At 45.3% G+C, this 15,862-nt stretch overlaps 1 protein-coding gene across 3 annotated transcripts in view; it reads right to left on the reverse strand.

Annotated features, from left to right (window-relative positions):
• Positions 1 to 2,246: 2,246 nt before the first annotated feature.
• Positions 2,247 to 15,862, reverse strand: part of MTOR (mechanistic target of rapamycin kinase) — a 117,120-nt gene continuing 103,504 nt past the window's right edge. For all 3 annotated transcript variants that reach the window (XM_067720395.1, XM_067720386.1, XM_067720384.1), the window contains exons 48-58: positions 14,744 to 14,891; positions 13,994 to 14,116; positions 12,679 to 12,761; positions 11,401 to 11,473; positions 10,381 to 10,455; positions 9,855 to 9,990; positions 9,123 to 9,188; positions 6,554 to 6,634; positions 6,198 to 6,278; positions 3,905 to 4,010; positions 2,247 to 3,210 (exon numbers count right to left, since the gene is read on the reverse strand). In XM_067720395.1, the coding sequence (XP_067576496.1) occupies positions 3,195 to 3,210; positions 3,905 to 4,010; positions 6,198 to 6,278; positions 6,554 to 6,634; positions 9,123 to 9,188; positions 9,855 to 9,990; positions 10,381 to 10,455; positions 11,401 to 11,473; positions 12,679 to 12,761; positions 13,994 to 14,116; positions 14,744 to 14,891 (988 nt within the window). In that variant the 3' untranslated portion in view covers positions 2,247 to 3,194. The remainder of the gene's footprint in view (positions 3,211 to 3,904; positions 4,011 to 6,197; positions 6,279 to 6,553; positions 6,635 to 9,122; positions 9,189 to 9,854; positions 9,991 to 10,380; positions 10,456 to 11,400; positions 11,474 to 12,678; positions 12,762 to 13,993; positions 14,117 to 14,743; positions 14,892 to 15,862) is intronic.

Here is a 15,862-nt window from a genome sequence, read left to right on the forward strand (position 1 = left end):
AACTCATTTCAACAAAGTCAGAGGTTTTGCTTAGGTATAACTTAAAACCCATTGGAGGGATTCCCTGGCAGTCCAGCGATTAGGACTCTGCACCTCCACTGCAGGGGGCATGGGTTCAATCCCTGGTCGGGGAACTAAGATCCTGCAGGTTGTGTGGCCAAAAAGAAAAAACAAAACACAACAAAAAAAACCATTGAATTCACCAAACATCTTAATCCCAAGGACTCTCATGCCCTAAAGAATATGTCCTTACCACTGATGGCCACCATTTTCCTGAGTCCGTTATTTCCCATGGCCTTTATCTTTTGTGAATGGTATCGCTGTAGTCATTGATAGTTATTTCATATAGAATCTGATCATATTTTCAGGAGCAAAATAGTTGATACATAGTTTAGGATAGTTACAGAAAATCTGAAGGTATGAGACTTTCTAGCTGTGAGGGTTAAAACTGTTTTATCACTGTTGAGATTTAAACCCATCTTTTGTTTGGTTTTGGCCTCGATGTGGCATGCAGGATCTTAGTTCCCTGATCAGGGATTGAACCCATGTCCCCTGCAATGGAAGAGTGGAGTCCTAACCACTGGCCCACCAGGGAATTCCATCTTTGTTTTTAATAGAGGAACCCTCCAACAAATGTTTATGGAGCACTGCTGTGGGCTGATCTTCTGGCAGATTTTGGGGATGTGAATTCCCACAAGATATGGTTCCTGGCCTTATAATTCTCTTGCTCCCCCTATTACAAATTAAAAAAAAAATTTTATTGAAGTAGAGTTGATTTACAATGTGTTAATTTCTGCTGTACAGCAGTGCTTTAGTTATGCATATATATATTCTTTTTAATATTCTTTTCCATTATGGTTTATCACAGGTTATTGACTATAGTTCCCCATGCTATACAGTAGGACCTTGTTGTTTATCCATTCTATATATAATACTTTGCATCTGTTAATCCCAAACTCCCAATCCTTCCCTATCCCACCTCTCCTCCCCCTTGGCAAACAAGTCTTTTCTCTATGAACAGAGTGAGTCTGTGAGTCTGTGTCAGTTTTGTAGATATGTTCGTTTGTATTGTATTTTATTTTTTAAATATTTATTTAATTTTGGCTGTGCCGGGTCTTAGTTGTGGCACTTGGGATCTTCATTGCGGCGTGCGGACTCAGTTGCGGCACACATGCGGGATCTAGTTCCCCGACCAGGGATGGAACCCGGGCCCCTTGCATTGGGAGCTTAGAGTCTTACCCACTGGACCACCAGGGAAGTCCCTGTGTTGTACTTTAGATTCCACATATAAGTAATATCATATGGTATTTGTCTTTCTGACTTACTTCACTTAGTATGATAATCTCTAGGTCCATTTTACAAGTTCCTTAAATAGCTTGTATGATTCAGTATTTCTTACTGGGTAGCTATGGCCCACAGGAATTTGGAAGAACTCTGTAGGCATGCTTTCTCTTCAGAGGAATCTGTATCTAGTACTTGCCAGTTCCCTCCTCTCCATTATTCCAACAGTTTTACTAGGCCTTACTAGCTTTTCATTTTCTTTCCACCTGTTTGATACCAGTTTCTCTTAAAAACACTACTCAGGTTCTATTTCTCTGTTTTAAAACTTCACGTGGTTCCCTCCCTGTTGTCCACAGCATCAGGTTCAAACTCCTTGCTGCTTAACTGTGAGGCAGGCCAGTCTGGCCTGGTTCTACTTTCTAGCCTCCTTTTAGTTACTATTATTCCTTTTATTTCCCACTGACCACTGAGCCAGACATGCTGAACCATGAGGTCCAAGTGTGTGAAACTGCTGCTTCACATATAAAAATGGCCGAATATCTACAATCTAATATGGTTCAAGTTAACACTTGCCATTCCTGCACAATATTGTGCTTTCATACTTCTTTTCTGCTGAGAACATCCTCACTTGCTTCATCTGAAAAACTCCCACTCCTCCTTTAAGACCCTCGGCAAGTGTCCCCACTTTCTGTGAGGCTTTCCTGGTTTGCCCAGTGGAATCAGTGACCCCACCCAAGGCTAGCGCCCTGCACGTGGCTCTCCTCACCACGCAGCCCGGTGGCTTTATCAGTCCGCTCCTGAGATGCCGGCTCCACCTCGTCTGGCCGTGAACAAGCCAAGGATGGAGACCACGTCACGTAGACCCTTGTCCTGCACAGTCCCAGTACTCAGTGTTAACGAATGTTGAAGAAGTAACTGCTTCCTTTATGAACTAATAAGTAGGAATAAAAAGCCACTCATATGCATGTTTTTAAAATTCTGATGTCATTTATTGGCACAAAAATTATTCAGATACAACATGGTGTCTAGACATGGCTACACTTTATATTTTGTGCATTTAGTTTAATATTTCTTTTGCTCCTAATTCCCAACATGTACTAGACCATCCCCCTCTGTGTCAGCACCTCCATGACAGCATTCCTGTATTCCAAGGCCTTGCTCTAAACACAGAGCGTTCAGACGTCACTGAAAACATCCCAGAACCATGCTGGGGAGGCCAGTGTGGGCCTCCTACTGCTCTGTGATCCGCTCCGTGTATCTGCTCAGCCGAGGCCGCCCGGCGATCTGAAGAAACTCCCCTCCGAGTGGCTCCAGTCTTGAAGTGTGTACGGTGCAGCATCACGGGTGAGGCAGAAGACAGACCTTTTCCATCCATTTTGGCCCATCGTGCAAGGGTTGTTGCTGCCGTCCATGGACCAGTGAGGTAATGAGATGGGCGAAGGTGACCAAGTCAACTTCTCCTGCTTCCTTACAGTTCAGAACCCTAATCCGTGTCCTCCAGGACCTGAGGCTTCATGACTGTGCTGAGTTTGCTGTGTCCATGTCGAGAGCATCGACTAGGCCATTCTTCTGTCAGCAAACGCTTACGAGTTCTTCTGTGAGTTAAGTCAAAACCCGTATTTCTAAAGTTATGAAATCTTTTGTTCCCCAAAATCAATGGCTTGATTTCTGTAGTATTACTGCGTTTACTGTCCTGGGAACCAAATCAAGCCTTGTGTTTCTGACAATATATTCTTCAACAGCAGCTAGAAAGTTGGTTCAAACCAACTTTTAATATACAGTAGTTCTTTTCATTTACATTTCAAAATATTTAACAGAGCTGAACTTTCTCACCATGGCTTCAGTTTAGTGGAAGCATATACCAAAGTACAAAAGCCTCAAGAGAAATGCTGTGGGCATGTCTGGGCCTCTAGTTACCAGAAAGGACACCTAAGAAGACAGAGAGAAAAGGAGTATTTTAATAATTTGGGCTTCTTCAAAGCTTTACGTGGATACATTGAAAATGGAAAGAGCAAGGTCTGACAACCCCTGGGACGTCCCCTGAGATCTTTCACACCTAATTGTGCAGGACACGCTCATAATTTCCAGTCCAGGGCTGACGCCTGCTGTGGTCCCAGAAGGGCGCCTCCCCGCCACCCTCTCTCTCAAGTTTCTACCTTCAAGCGTGCCTCGGGCGATTAATCAAAGCAGACCCCAGAGTGGTCCTTGAGGTTACAATCCTGGATGATAAATTTGCCTTTTCATCTCCTTCTCTCTGTCTCTGCTTTGGTTTCTTCTCCTACCCTTCCCGTATCTCTGAATCGACAGCAAAAATCCCAAAAGAACCCCCCCACCCCAAATAAGGGGGCCTCACCTATTCTTCTAAACCAATATAAAATGTAATTTTAATTTACTTTGGCGTTTGCCTTCCAAATGCACATCCGCATTTCTCCATTTTCTCCTTTTTGGAACAATGAGCACAGAGAATACAAACTTTTTTTAAAAGAGATTTGAAACACGATTTCCCTTTATGGATACTGCCCCCCCGCCCCCGCCCAAATCTTTTTCTGTGACTCTGGGTTTGGGGCACAGGGTGGGGTCCTGATTGCTCATCTGAACAGAGGTGCTTTGACAGGCCACTCACCAGCCGATGTAGCACTGGCAGAGGTTTTCATGGGAAGTTGCTTGTTTGATGAGCAGCTCAACTTGTGTTGGGACATCCAACGTTTCATCGTGAGAGAAGTCCCGACCTAGGACATGAGAAACAGAAGCATCCAGTCTGCACCCGGTTACTCCTCGTTGCCCCGTTTGGCTTACCTGTCCCCGCAGCCCAAATCAGTTCCTCCTCATACATGAATATAAAGGCTAGACAATAGTTGGATTTTAAATTCTCCTCCACGTGACCTGGATAACACCAGTCTCCTCTTAATACATACTCGGTTCTGGAGGGTAAAGTCCTACGGTCGGCTGAGTTCAGGAGTGGCGAAGATCTGGCTGATGGGCTTATGAAGACTCCTTCTAGTCCATAATCATCCCTGAGTTCGGCAAGTGGCCGAGGAACCCGGTTCTTTTCGATCCTTCTAGCCTCCCCTTCGAGTCTTTCCTCCCGCAGGGCCGCCTGCTTTCATCACACATTCATACTCTCCCACCTCACTCAGGCACTGAGCGCTGCCTGGCCGGCCTGTGCTGCTTCTCTGGCAGCGCACCTTCCCATCTCCGCAAGGGCCACTCCAAGTCCTCTGCTCTCCCTGAACGTCCCAGCCTCTCCTCTGGCTCCTCGCCCTCACCAGCGCCCTCATGTCCCCCTCTGCGATTTAATGGACTCGCCAAATGCACAGTGTGTCGGGCGTGTTCAAGGCGCTGGCTTCCTCTCCTTCCTTCCTGTTACCCCACAGAGCCGTCCCTCCTCCCATTTAAGGCCGAGATCACCTGCACTTTGCTCCACCGCTGCTGCTTCCTTAGGAGCCTTACATCGACTCTCCTGCCTCTCACTCATATCTGCAAACTCTCCCCCTCACATTCTCACTTTTTTTGTAAACGCGTTCCTCTCCTACTGAAGGAAAAAACAGCCTCTCCAACTGCTCCTTCTCCAGCTTCATCCTCTCTCCTCGCTGCACAGCCAAACTTCTCAAGAGTTTTCAAACTTGTCTCCATTCCCTCGCTTCTCTCTCTCACTTCACATTCTCTTCAATTGCTTTAGTCTGGCTGTCAGGCTCATCACAGCTCTCAGAAGGTCACCAGAGACTTGGAGCCACACTTGATCCCGCCCCACCCCTCATGCCCCACCATCAATCCTCTGGCTTTAACCTTCTAAATGGCTCTTGAATCCACCTCCGCTGCCACCCTTGTCTAATCAACTGTCCAGCCTGCACGACTGTGGCAACTGCTTCCTCCCCTGAGCCCCTGCTCCACCCATAGCCAGAGCAGGCAGGATGTCACAGTGCAAACCTGCCCAGGCCCCCCAACCCCTTAAAACCTTTCAGTGGTTTCCCACTGCCCATAAGACATAGGATAAAAATATAAGGTCCTGTATGATCTGGCCCTGGCCTACCCAGAGTCAAAACATTTTGCATTGTGCTCCTCCCACCTTTCTCCGGGGCAGTTAAGACTGGCAGGCTTTCGGACCTTTTTTCTTGCTATGCTCCCTCCTTTACCTGGAACAATCTGTCCTAATCAACTCCTCTTTCAGATTTTAAGCTCATGGGTAGTTTGCTGAGGAAAGCTTTTCCTGAACTCCTGAACTTAAATCCCCTGTTACTGGCGTCATAGCCCCAGTCTCTCTCTTCCACTCGTAACAGTATTCCTCTTTAGATTCTAAGCCCCACGAAGGCGGGGAAGCTGCCTGTTTTTACCAACACCGTTTCTTCAGCATCTAGCACTTGTGGGTGCTCAATAAACCAATGTGCCTTGACGACAAAGCTTACGTGCCAGGCCCTATGCTCAGTGCTGGGCCTCCCACGTCTCAGTTCATCCTCACCGCCTTCTGAGGGGTCTTTTGCCTCCCCGCCTCCCACCCCCAAGTCACACCATCTGGTTAATGTGACATGTCTCCTGTTCAAAAGTATGTGTTTCTCCCCTTCCATGTTCTCCACTCCATAACAGCTACCTGAGCACAGATGGGCAACGAATCAAGTGGTCAGATTTGCTCTGATATCAAGCCATGATAATAAAAAAAGTTTTGCCTGAATTTGGCTGACTCTGGACCCAACAGAACTTTACTGTTAAACTTCACTGTTAAAACAAGGTTAACAACATTACTTAAAGAAAGTTTATTGGTCATTAGAGAATCAGAGAGGGTCCTTAACTGATGGCCTCAGAGACACTCCAGTTAGCAGCACAGGGTCAAAGTTTAGGCACCAACACCATTGGAAACTGGGCCAACCACCCACTAAAGGAGATTTTATGTCCCTCTCAAGTAAACACATACACACACTCACCAGTGAGCTTATCTCGAACTCTGTTAATAATCTGAATAGCTTTCTTATTTAGGGCCTCTGGTTTCACCAAACCGTCTCCAACTGGAATACACAAAAGTAGAAATAACAGTAAGATTGGATCATCACAACAGGTTCAATGGATGCCCCTGTTTTCTCAAATATTCACTTTGTAAATGTTGAGTAATTCTTCTTCTTTGTCTAGCTTTGTCCTCAGAATATAATGAGAAATTCACAGGATCTTTTCTGCTCAAAGGCAGTTTTGTTGCCTCCTCTTACTGACCCTCATCATGGTGCACACAGCTGCTATGTCCTTAATGAGCTAGTCACTGGTGTGATTCCTCAGAGGCTGGACTTACTGAAAGAATGAATAGATTCTGGCACTGTGGTCCCTGTTTTCTTATGGGCTGGTTCCCCAAGTTCCACACCATCCAAAATTTCTAGGAGGAAAAAAATCAGTTAGCAGAAAATTCAAACACCAAGAATCCACTGTTTCAAGGTGTTAGCTCTAATTCTTCATGTACTATATTCCCTTTAACACCTGCCCTACCTATCTCAGAGGGGAAAGGAGAGAGGAAGTGTTATGTTACTCTTTATGTATTTAAAAGTTTTTAGTGAGTTCCTGGGTGGTCTAGTGTTTAGGATTCGGTGCCTTCACTGCTGTGGCCCGGGTTCAATCCCTGGTCAGGGACCTGAGATCCCACAAGCTGCATGGCGCAGCCAAAAAAATTCTTTTTACATCTGCAAAGCATGAATCTGCAAACATACAGCATTAATAAACTGTTCTGACACACAGAATAGGATCACGAGTCAAAGATCCGGTAACAAAATCTGGTTGGACAAAAACTGGTAATAACATAAAGAAAACTAGCTTTCAAGGGGTCACACACATGACTGAAATGTTATTCCTTGGAGGAATTTATACATCAATTCTGGGGAGAAAAAGTCCACAAGCTTTAGGGTCACCCTCCAATGACTGTGGCCTTCAGGAGAGCAGTCTAGAATCAGAACTATGAAGTTATTTACACATTGTCCTTGGACATCACAGGCCTTCAAACTGAAGCTAGTAATAATACTTTTATTAATGAGTCCCTGGAACTTCATTTAAAAAAAAAATTTATTTATTTATTTATTTATGGCTGTGTTGGGTCTTCGTTGCTGCACGCGGGCTTTCTCTAGTTGCGGCGAGCGGGGGCTACTCTTTGTTGCGGTGTGAGGGCTTCTCACTGCAGTGGCTTCTCTTGTTGAGAAGCATGGGCTCTAGGCGCGCAGGCTTCGGTAGTTGGGGCACACGGGCTCAGCAGTTGTGGCTCACGGGCTCTAGAGCACAGGCTCAGTAGTTGTGGTGCACGGGCTTAGTTGCTCCGCGGCATGTGGGATCTTCCCAGACCAGGGCTTGAATCCGTGTCCCCTGCATTGGCAGGCAGATTCTTCACCACTGTGCCACCAGGGAAGTCCCTGGAACTTAACTTTTAAGCCACATAAAAACAACCAGGTCCACCAGCACCTGGTGCCACCAGAACAGGCTGTCCTGATTCCCCTCTGCAATAATGTATTAAGGAGGTGGACCCTGAGAGTTAAACCAGTAAGTATCACGTAATTTGGGTGAGGCCAGTCATCTGTATGAGGCCCCCCAGACACCGTGGGTGATTCAGGTATTTATGGTATCCAGTGTAGAGTCCAAGCTATTCATAAATGATACCAACCCAGGATCTCAATTTCCTGCCAAGAACACTCTCTTCCTTTTTACACATCCAGATTCCATCCATCCAGTAAGGCTCAGCTTAAATTCCACCAGCCCACGATCTCCCTAAACCACTGCAGTTCAGAGCGATACCTCCTTTCTAAGGCCCACCATCCCTCTGTTACCAACCAAATTATGTGGTACCTGTGCAGTGCACTCTTCTCTTTATTATTTCATATATACTCTGGTCAATTCCATAATGGGACTGTGTGCTTCTTCAGGGCATTCCTGGTATCTCACATTCTTTTTGCACCTCTAAACACTATTTGGCTTAGCTAAGTAACTAGCTGCAAATGTTCCATAAGTATTTGTAGAGAATATTTTACTGTTATACACCCTGACAATACTTCCTAAAAGTATTCTACACATCCTACACATCCTGTGTAGGATGTTGTTAGATGTGGAGGTCAAAGGGTTGGGCTCAGGGTAGGGAGCAAAGGGCAAGGGTAAACAAAGTTAAACAGCTTTACTTTGAGACGTGTCAGAGCATTTAATAAGCTGACCCTGTTCTGGCTCTTGGAAGGACATTATCTTCTTGGAACCCTGTTCTGTGGACCACATTCTTGGAAACAATGTTTCATGTGGTTTCCCAGCTCCTCAGGCAGCAGTGTGAGAACATTTCTGCTGCTTCCATCTTCCTATTTCTGAGCTATTAACAAAGCTTTAGGATTAAGGTATTATAGCTAGTAATTATCACAACCCAGGTACCATTAAAGGGCAGGCTAAATACAGGCTAATATTCAGACATACTTTTTTTTTTTTTCCGGTACGCGGGCCTCTCACTGTTGTGGCCTCTCCCGTTGCGGAGCACAGGCTCCGGACGCGCAGGCTCAGCGGCCATGGCTCACGGGCCCAGCCCCTCCGCGGCATGTGGGATCTTCCCAGACCAGGGCACGAACCCGCGTCCCCTGCATCGGCAGGCGGACTCCCAGCCACTGCGCCAGCAGGGAAGCCCCAGACACACTTTTAATTATGTTTTCCAGATAGATTAAGATTGGATGCTTGATCACAATTTCTGAGCTTTAGCTACCCACTCCTTCCTGAGAGGCATTAAATAAAACACACGTTAGGTGCTGACTACTTTAAGTCATGCTTCCTAAAGGCAGTGACAAAGCTCACCCTCTTCTACAAACACTATGGACAGAAAAGGACAGAATCTGCAACCCTTCAGGGGATGCGCCCACCTACTGACTGGCCAGCAGAGTAGGAATCTGTCCTCGTTCGTGATCGCTTGTTGCCTTTGGTATTTGCTAGGGAAAGAAATAAAGGGAGGATTAAAAAGTGCTTCAAATTTTGACTTGAAAAAAACTTGATTGATATATTTTCTTATAATCATAAAAATATAATTTTCCCAAAAGCTATAACCCCTAAGAGAGAAGAACCAAAGATGTATTGCTCGGGAGAAAACGGGTAGCTGTTAGCACAGGTATCCCATCCTGAGGGACACTTTATATGGTTGAGAGCTGGATTCAGACAATGTAAACCAGACAACAAGGTGAAAGTATGACAAGCACAGTGGAAAAGACGCCTCTTATTAGTAAACACCTTCTAAGGAGGTGTTTAGAATAGACTGAGACATTGCTGAGACACCACAACTGCTTGCATCTCCTGTCAAAATTCCATCTGCTACTCAACATGAAACCTAAACAAAAATCATTAGAGTACTTAATTTACCCTGAAAAAGGTTTCAATTAGTATCTAAACTGATGACTGGAGTTTTCTGTCTTAGTTAATAAAAATACTTGAAATTCATTTCCAGCCACCAGAGCTGCTTTGTGAAAATGTAATGTGGTAGCCTAGTAACGTGTCTTGGGCTCCGTGCTTGAAGGGGGACAGGATCGTGAAATGGAATGCGTCAGATACTCCCACTTTGGGAGAGTGCGGACTCCAGTTCCCAGGCACTTGCTAAGACTCACTGTCCATCAGCCTCCAGTTCAGCAAGGGGTCATAGACGAAGGCTTCCAGCACAGCCATGACGCTGTCCTTGTGCTCCCGAAGCACTTCCATCACCGTGTGGCATGTGATTCTGTAGTTGCCGTCCAGGCCCGTGACCTGCAGATGGGCCAGAGCCATTCACCACAGAGGTCACCAACACTGGCCCCTGAAGGCCTTACAACCGAAAGTCAGGCAGTCAAGAAGGCGTGTCACCTCCACTCAGGAAGACGACTTAGCCCATTACTGATGGGCCAGGCTGGGAATGTCTTCAGAGCAAAGGGTCAGGTCAGGACTGTGATTCATATAAAACAAGGTCTGGAGTAAAGGTTGGTAAGACTTTCAAAGACGGATCATTTCTAACACAATGGAAAATACCAAGAAACGACTACAGAATAACCTGGGCATTTGGGGAAGTGGAGATCTAAAAAGGAAGCAAGTCTGTCCTCAGAGAGGGTTGGAACTGTGTCGGTCCCGCTTCAAATCAGCTCATTATCAATATCCACTCACCTCCATAGCATTGGTCAACATTCTCGTTAGTCTAAATGGAATCTTCTCTGGGAACTTCTCTCTGGTCATAGCAACCTAAGGATAATAAAGGGAAAAACCAAGTCCACTGGTTAGACTTTTCCTCAGCTGAAGCCAGGGGCAGGCAAGTGGCTTTCCTCTGCATCACCAGCACCGACTTCAATTAGAGCACAGAAAGGAAGCAGCTTGAGTTTAGTGACGGGTCTTGTCACTGGGATCGAATAGACAACTAAAAATAAAAGAGAGAGGGTGGGGGAGAGGGAGAGGGGGAGAAATGGGGAGAGGGGGAGAGGGAGGGTGGGGAGAGAGAAAGAGAGGAAAGAGTGAGGGAGAGAAAGAGAGAAAAAAAGAAAAAGACAAGTGTGCATCACGCCCAGGCCTTTGACCAGCAGGCCATGTCAAGGATAAGGGATTCCTCCACTTAAAGAGCGTGTGTGGGGACTTCCCTCGTTAAGACTTCGCCTTCCAGTGCAGGGGGTACGGGTTTGATCCCTGGTAGGGAACTAAATCCCACATGCTTTGCGGCTAAAAAACCAAAATATCAAAAAAAAAAAAACCAACAGAAGCATACTGTAACAAATTCAGCAAAGACTTTAAAAATGGTCCACGTCAAAAGAAAGAAACTTCAAAAAATTATAAAGGACTTCCCTGGCGGTCCAGTGGTTAAGACTCTGCCCTTCCAATGCAGGGGGAGTGGGTTTGATTCCCTGGTCGGCGAACCAAGATCCCACGTGCCGCGCGGAGCGGCCGAAAAGAAAAAAACAAACAAACAAAGGAGGGTTGTGAACCGTGCCCCCCATCCCCCTTTTTCTGAGTCCAATTACAGCAAGTATCAAAGAGCATGGATGTCATTTATGAGACTGATTTTCTATCACCTTGGTAGGAGAGGCAGGGGTGAGGATAATGCATTTTGGGCTTAAGTTTGCCTAAGTGGTTGGAGCGGGGTGGAAAGTGATCATCCGGGAAGGTGAGGTTACGTGGTGTTCTGGAACGCGTGTTCACCTCAAAGCAGTCCCCAAAGTCAATGTGCAGGATCTTCCCGCTCAGCCGGTCCAGCATCAGGTTGGATGGGTGTCTTTGAGAAACAGAAGAGAGACCGGGGGAGGTCAAGAGAACAGCACAGATGAACAAATCCCCAAGTCTGTGAGACTCTAGGCCAGGGGCTGGCTAACTACAGCACTCAGGCAAAATCTAGCAGCACCCCTCCAACTTTTGTAAGTAAACTTTTACTGGAACACAGCCACACTCATTTGTTTATACATTGTTTCAGGCTGCTTTTATGCTACAGCAGCAGAGATGAGTAGTTGTGACGGAGATCGTATGGCCAGCGAAGCCTAAAATATTTATTATCTGGCCCTTTACAGAAAAGGTTTGCCGACCCCTGCCCTAGGGCTCAAATGAGAATTTATCTGTGTGAATCACAAGCTGCCCCATGATACCGAGACAATTTGCTATCCCAAGGTCTTTGGTCACAGGATAAATGGTTCCTGGCAGTGCTGGCATCTCAGAGTGACAAGGTTCTATCTTCGCTACTCGGCACCTATCATAGGGTCTCATCTCCCTGAGCCCCTGAGCCAATTCAACAGGTGTTTTACTAAGTTTTTTTTTTGGATCTTAGTTCCCTGACCACGGATTGAACCGTGCCCCCTGCATTGGGAGCACGGAGTCTTAACCAGTGGACCACCAGGGAAGTCCCTCTGAGTTTTTTAAAAACAGGAATTTATTATTTCTGTGGGATAAAGTTTTTTTCACTCTCAAATAATTGCATGAAACATGATCTCAGGAGAAGAAGAGTAGACGTCGGAATACTAGTTGTTTTTGTTTTGAATTTCTGAACATTCCTAAACTACTTTTTCAGTCAGTACACTAGGATGAAATTTATTATGTAGGAATATCAGAAGGATCTACTTTGGTTGGTTTCCATTAAGGAAACAGAATTATTTATCTTAGCATGGTGGTGATTGATAAACGTTTATTGAATCAATAAAATCAACTGGATTTAATATGGGTTTTAATACATTAAACCAACCTATGGAGAAAGCAGTACCCTTGAACTATTGTTTTTCTTCTCTTTAGTTTGATGTGTTGTTCTGTTGGCATGGACAATAAATAGGGGACTAAGGTTGATGCCCCAAAAAGCGCCTAAAGTACAAAATACAAATACTTACCAAATGGTCATAAATCTCACTGGAAAACAAAATGAAGCCATTCAAGAAAACTACAATGGCTACAAAATGAAGCCATTCAAGAAGCAAGACTCAAAGAAACAAATTCACTCACCTATCGCCCAGGCCCAAAATATACCCAACCATGGACATGACTGCTAAAGAACGGGTGTAATTGGTTCTTCGATCAAACCACACCTAGAACACAGGAGCACACGTGAACCAAGGCTCTGGAAACTAACTTCTTTCAACATAATTATACCCCAATCAGTTGTTTGCTTATAGTCCATCAATAAGCAGTTAGAACGTATAAGGGAACCAAAATCACATTCATAATTACAAAGATAAACTATGCTCAGAATAAACTTAATTAGAAATGTGCAGAACTTAGATGAATAAATAAATTAAACTTTGCTTAGAAATATAAAGACTTGAGTCAGTGAAAATATCCATTTAAGGATATCCGCTTAAGATTGAAAAGATGTACTATCCTCCCAGATTATTCAATACACTTAATGTAATTTCAATAAAAATTCATTGGCACGTTTTTGAGGGACCTTGAGAAAATGATCCCAAAATTTATCTGGAAAAAAATTATATGTAAATAGCCAATGAGAAGAGACTTGTGTTAACAGTGGGATACTTGAGGAGAAACAGGCAGAAAGATCAATGAAATAGAAATTCTAGAAAGAAATCCAAAGGCATATAAGAATTTAGTATATAATAAAAATTGACTCTTTTAAATAGTGGTGAAAGGATGGATGATTTGGTAATACTAAAATATTACTTCATCGTCTTAAAAAAATAAAATTTATGCCCTAACTTTAAATTCCAACTTGGGTTAAGGATTAAATGTAAACACAAATCTTTTTTTTCCCCTTGTGATAAGAACTTATGTAATTTACTCTCTTAACATCTTTTATATTTATCATACAGCAGTATCATATCACATCACAAATCTTATAATTAGTACAAGAAAAGATAAGTAATCTTGAGGTGGAGACTTTCTAAATATAAAGCCAAAGGTAGACTTTAAAGAAAAGGATTAAAAATCTATTAACTTCTAACACTTAAAAATGTACATCAAAACCAAAACAAAAATTTCAAACTGAGAAACATACTGTTAACAAAATTGAAAAACCAAATAAATAGGAAATTTATAATACATATGAAAAAGATTTAACAGCCTTAAATAAAATACTATCGTAAAGCAATGGTTGAAACTTGAAACTACTAACTACTGCTAGACTGCATGGCTCGCCCATTCAGTTTCTGCTCTAAAAGACTGCCCATCATCCACAGCTAATCATTACAGAGACTCGTCCACCAGGTGCACAGGAACAAACAAGAAAACCATTCCTGACCCGAGGGGGTGCACCAAAGGGCAGTGGCACGAGTGGGGTGGGGTGGGGTGGGGTGGGGTGCCGTACCTCGGAGCTGGGGCTCTTCAGCCACAGCAGCCTGGCCAGGTCGTCCCCAGCTGTGTTGTTGACGGCGTGCTCAAACACCTCGACCTTCTGCATCAGAGTCAGGTGGTCGTAGTCTGGAGCCATCTGCACCAGGACACAAGGGCTGTGAGGGGCGGCCTGAGATAGGCAACCCAGGAAGAAACAAGCCTCTGTGGCCAGGCAGGGCTGGGTTCTAATTTCCCCACCACCGCCAAAAGGAGAAGGGAAACAAAGAAAAGCAGTGGTGGCCACTCTAACCCAATGACCACAGGAAGTGCCAGGGCTAAGGGTAAAACGGGCCTTGCCTCAGTGCCAGCCTACCGGTATGAACGAGAACACTGAAAGGTTCACGGTTTTGGGCAACAAACAATTCTCGTTCTCCTCACTCACACACCTACTAAGCATTATTTCCCCATATGGCCAGTCAGTGCTCTGTATACATTATTAGTATTCAGTAGATACATGTTGCCTGATACATAATGCTGTCTAGTCTCACGGAGGGTGATGGAAACCTAATTTCTGGGCTTTAGGGTCCTTCTGTTTCTTAGAGAAGGTTATCTGCTTTAGGACTCACATCATTAATCCTTTGTCAACAGCTAATTCCCTCAAACAGATTTTTCAGTGGTGGACACGTATAGGAGAACGAGAAAAGCAGCTTTGTGCAGATTCCCTGACTGGTGAGTTTTGCCTCCGAGACACTAAAGGGTTGGGCCTGGCAGACTCATCACATACCCGCAGCATGATGCGATGCTCGATGTTGAGAAGGATCTTCTTTTTCTCCCTGTAGTCCCGGATGAGGGCGTGCAGTGTGTCACAGTGGGGGACCCAGCCGATGAGGCCCGAATTGGTTGATAAGGGAATGACAGCATATCTCTGGATGCTAAAACCCATGAGGAAGCAGGGTCACTGAGCAGAAAACAGAGAGAACCTTTTTTTTTTTTTTTTGTGGTACGCGGGCCTCTCACTGTTGTGGCATCTCCGGTTGCGGAGCACAGACTCCAGACACGCAGGCTCAGTGGCCATGGCTCACGGGCCCAGCCACTCCGCGGCATGTGGGATCTTCCCAGACCGGGACACAAACCCGTGTCCCCTGCATCGGCAGGTGGACTCTCAACCACTGTGCCACCGGGGAAGCCCCAGAGTAGAACTTTGATCCACTCATGGCACATGCAAACTGGTTTGAATGAACCCGCCGGCACAGGGCTATTGTGGGGTGTGTGATGAGGGACGTTTGTGAAGGATAACGCATCACACAGAGTCAGGGGGCTGACGGTGTGAAGGCACCATCAGCCTTCCCAAGCTGTCTAACAAACTCACTCCTTTGGGGGAACAATCCCGTGATTATTTCTAAGCCTAAAATAACCTCCCCACTTAATATCTTTGTTCTTTTTTTTTTTTTTTTTTTTTTTTTGCGGTACGCGGGCCCCTCACTGTTGTGGCCTCTCCCGTTGCGAAGCACAGGCTCCGGACGCGCAGGCTCAGCAGCCATGGCTCCCGGGCCCAGCCGCTCCGCGGCATGTGGGATCCTCCTGGACCGGGGCACGAACCCGTGTCCCCTGCATTGGCAGGTGGACTCTCAACCACTGCGCCACCAGGGAAGCCCCATATCTATGTTCTTAACAGAAAGAGGAGTAAGAGAAGACTGAGGACAGGAAGGGCTTGGCAGGGCTGTCATCCTGTAAGGGTAGAACACATTGAATTTGTGTAATCTCCAGTCTAAAGGCCACAAAGTGTTCCTTTCTGAATCCTCTGGAGGTTATCAAAGGCATTTCCCATGAGAACAGTCTAAAAACCTGGAGAATTTTTCTCTTTGACACCTTGGCTATTGATGACTTCCTGTCAGGTATGTAA

Source organism: Pseudorca crassidens, chromosome 2 (assembly GCF_039906515.1).
Source record: "Pseudorca crassidens isolate mPseCra1 chromosome 2, mPseCra1.hap1, whole genome shotgun sequence".
Taxonomy (NCBI): domain Eukaryota; kingdom Metazoa; phylum Chordata; class Mammalia; order Artiodactyla; family Delphinidae; genus Pseudorca; species Pseudorca crassidens.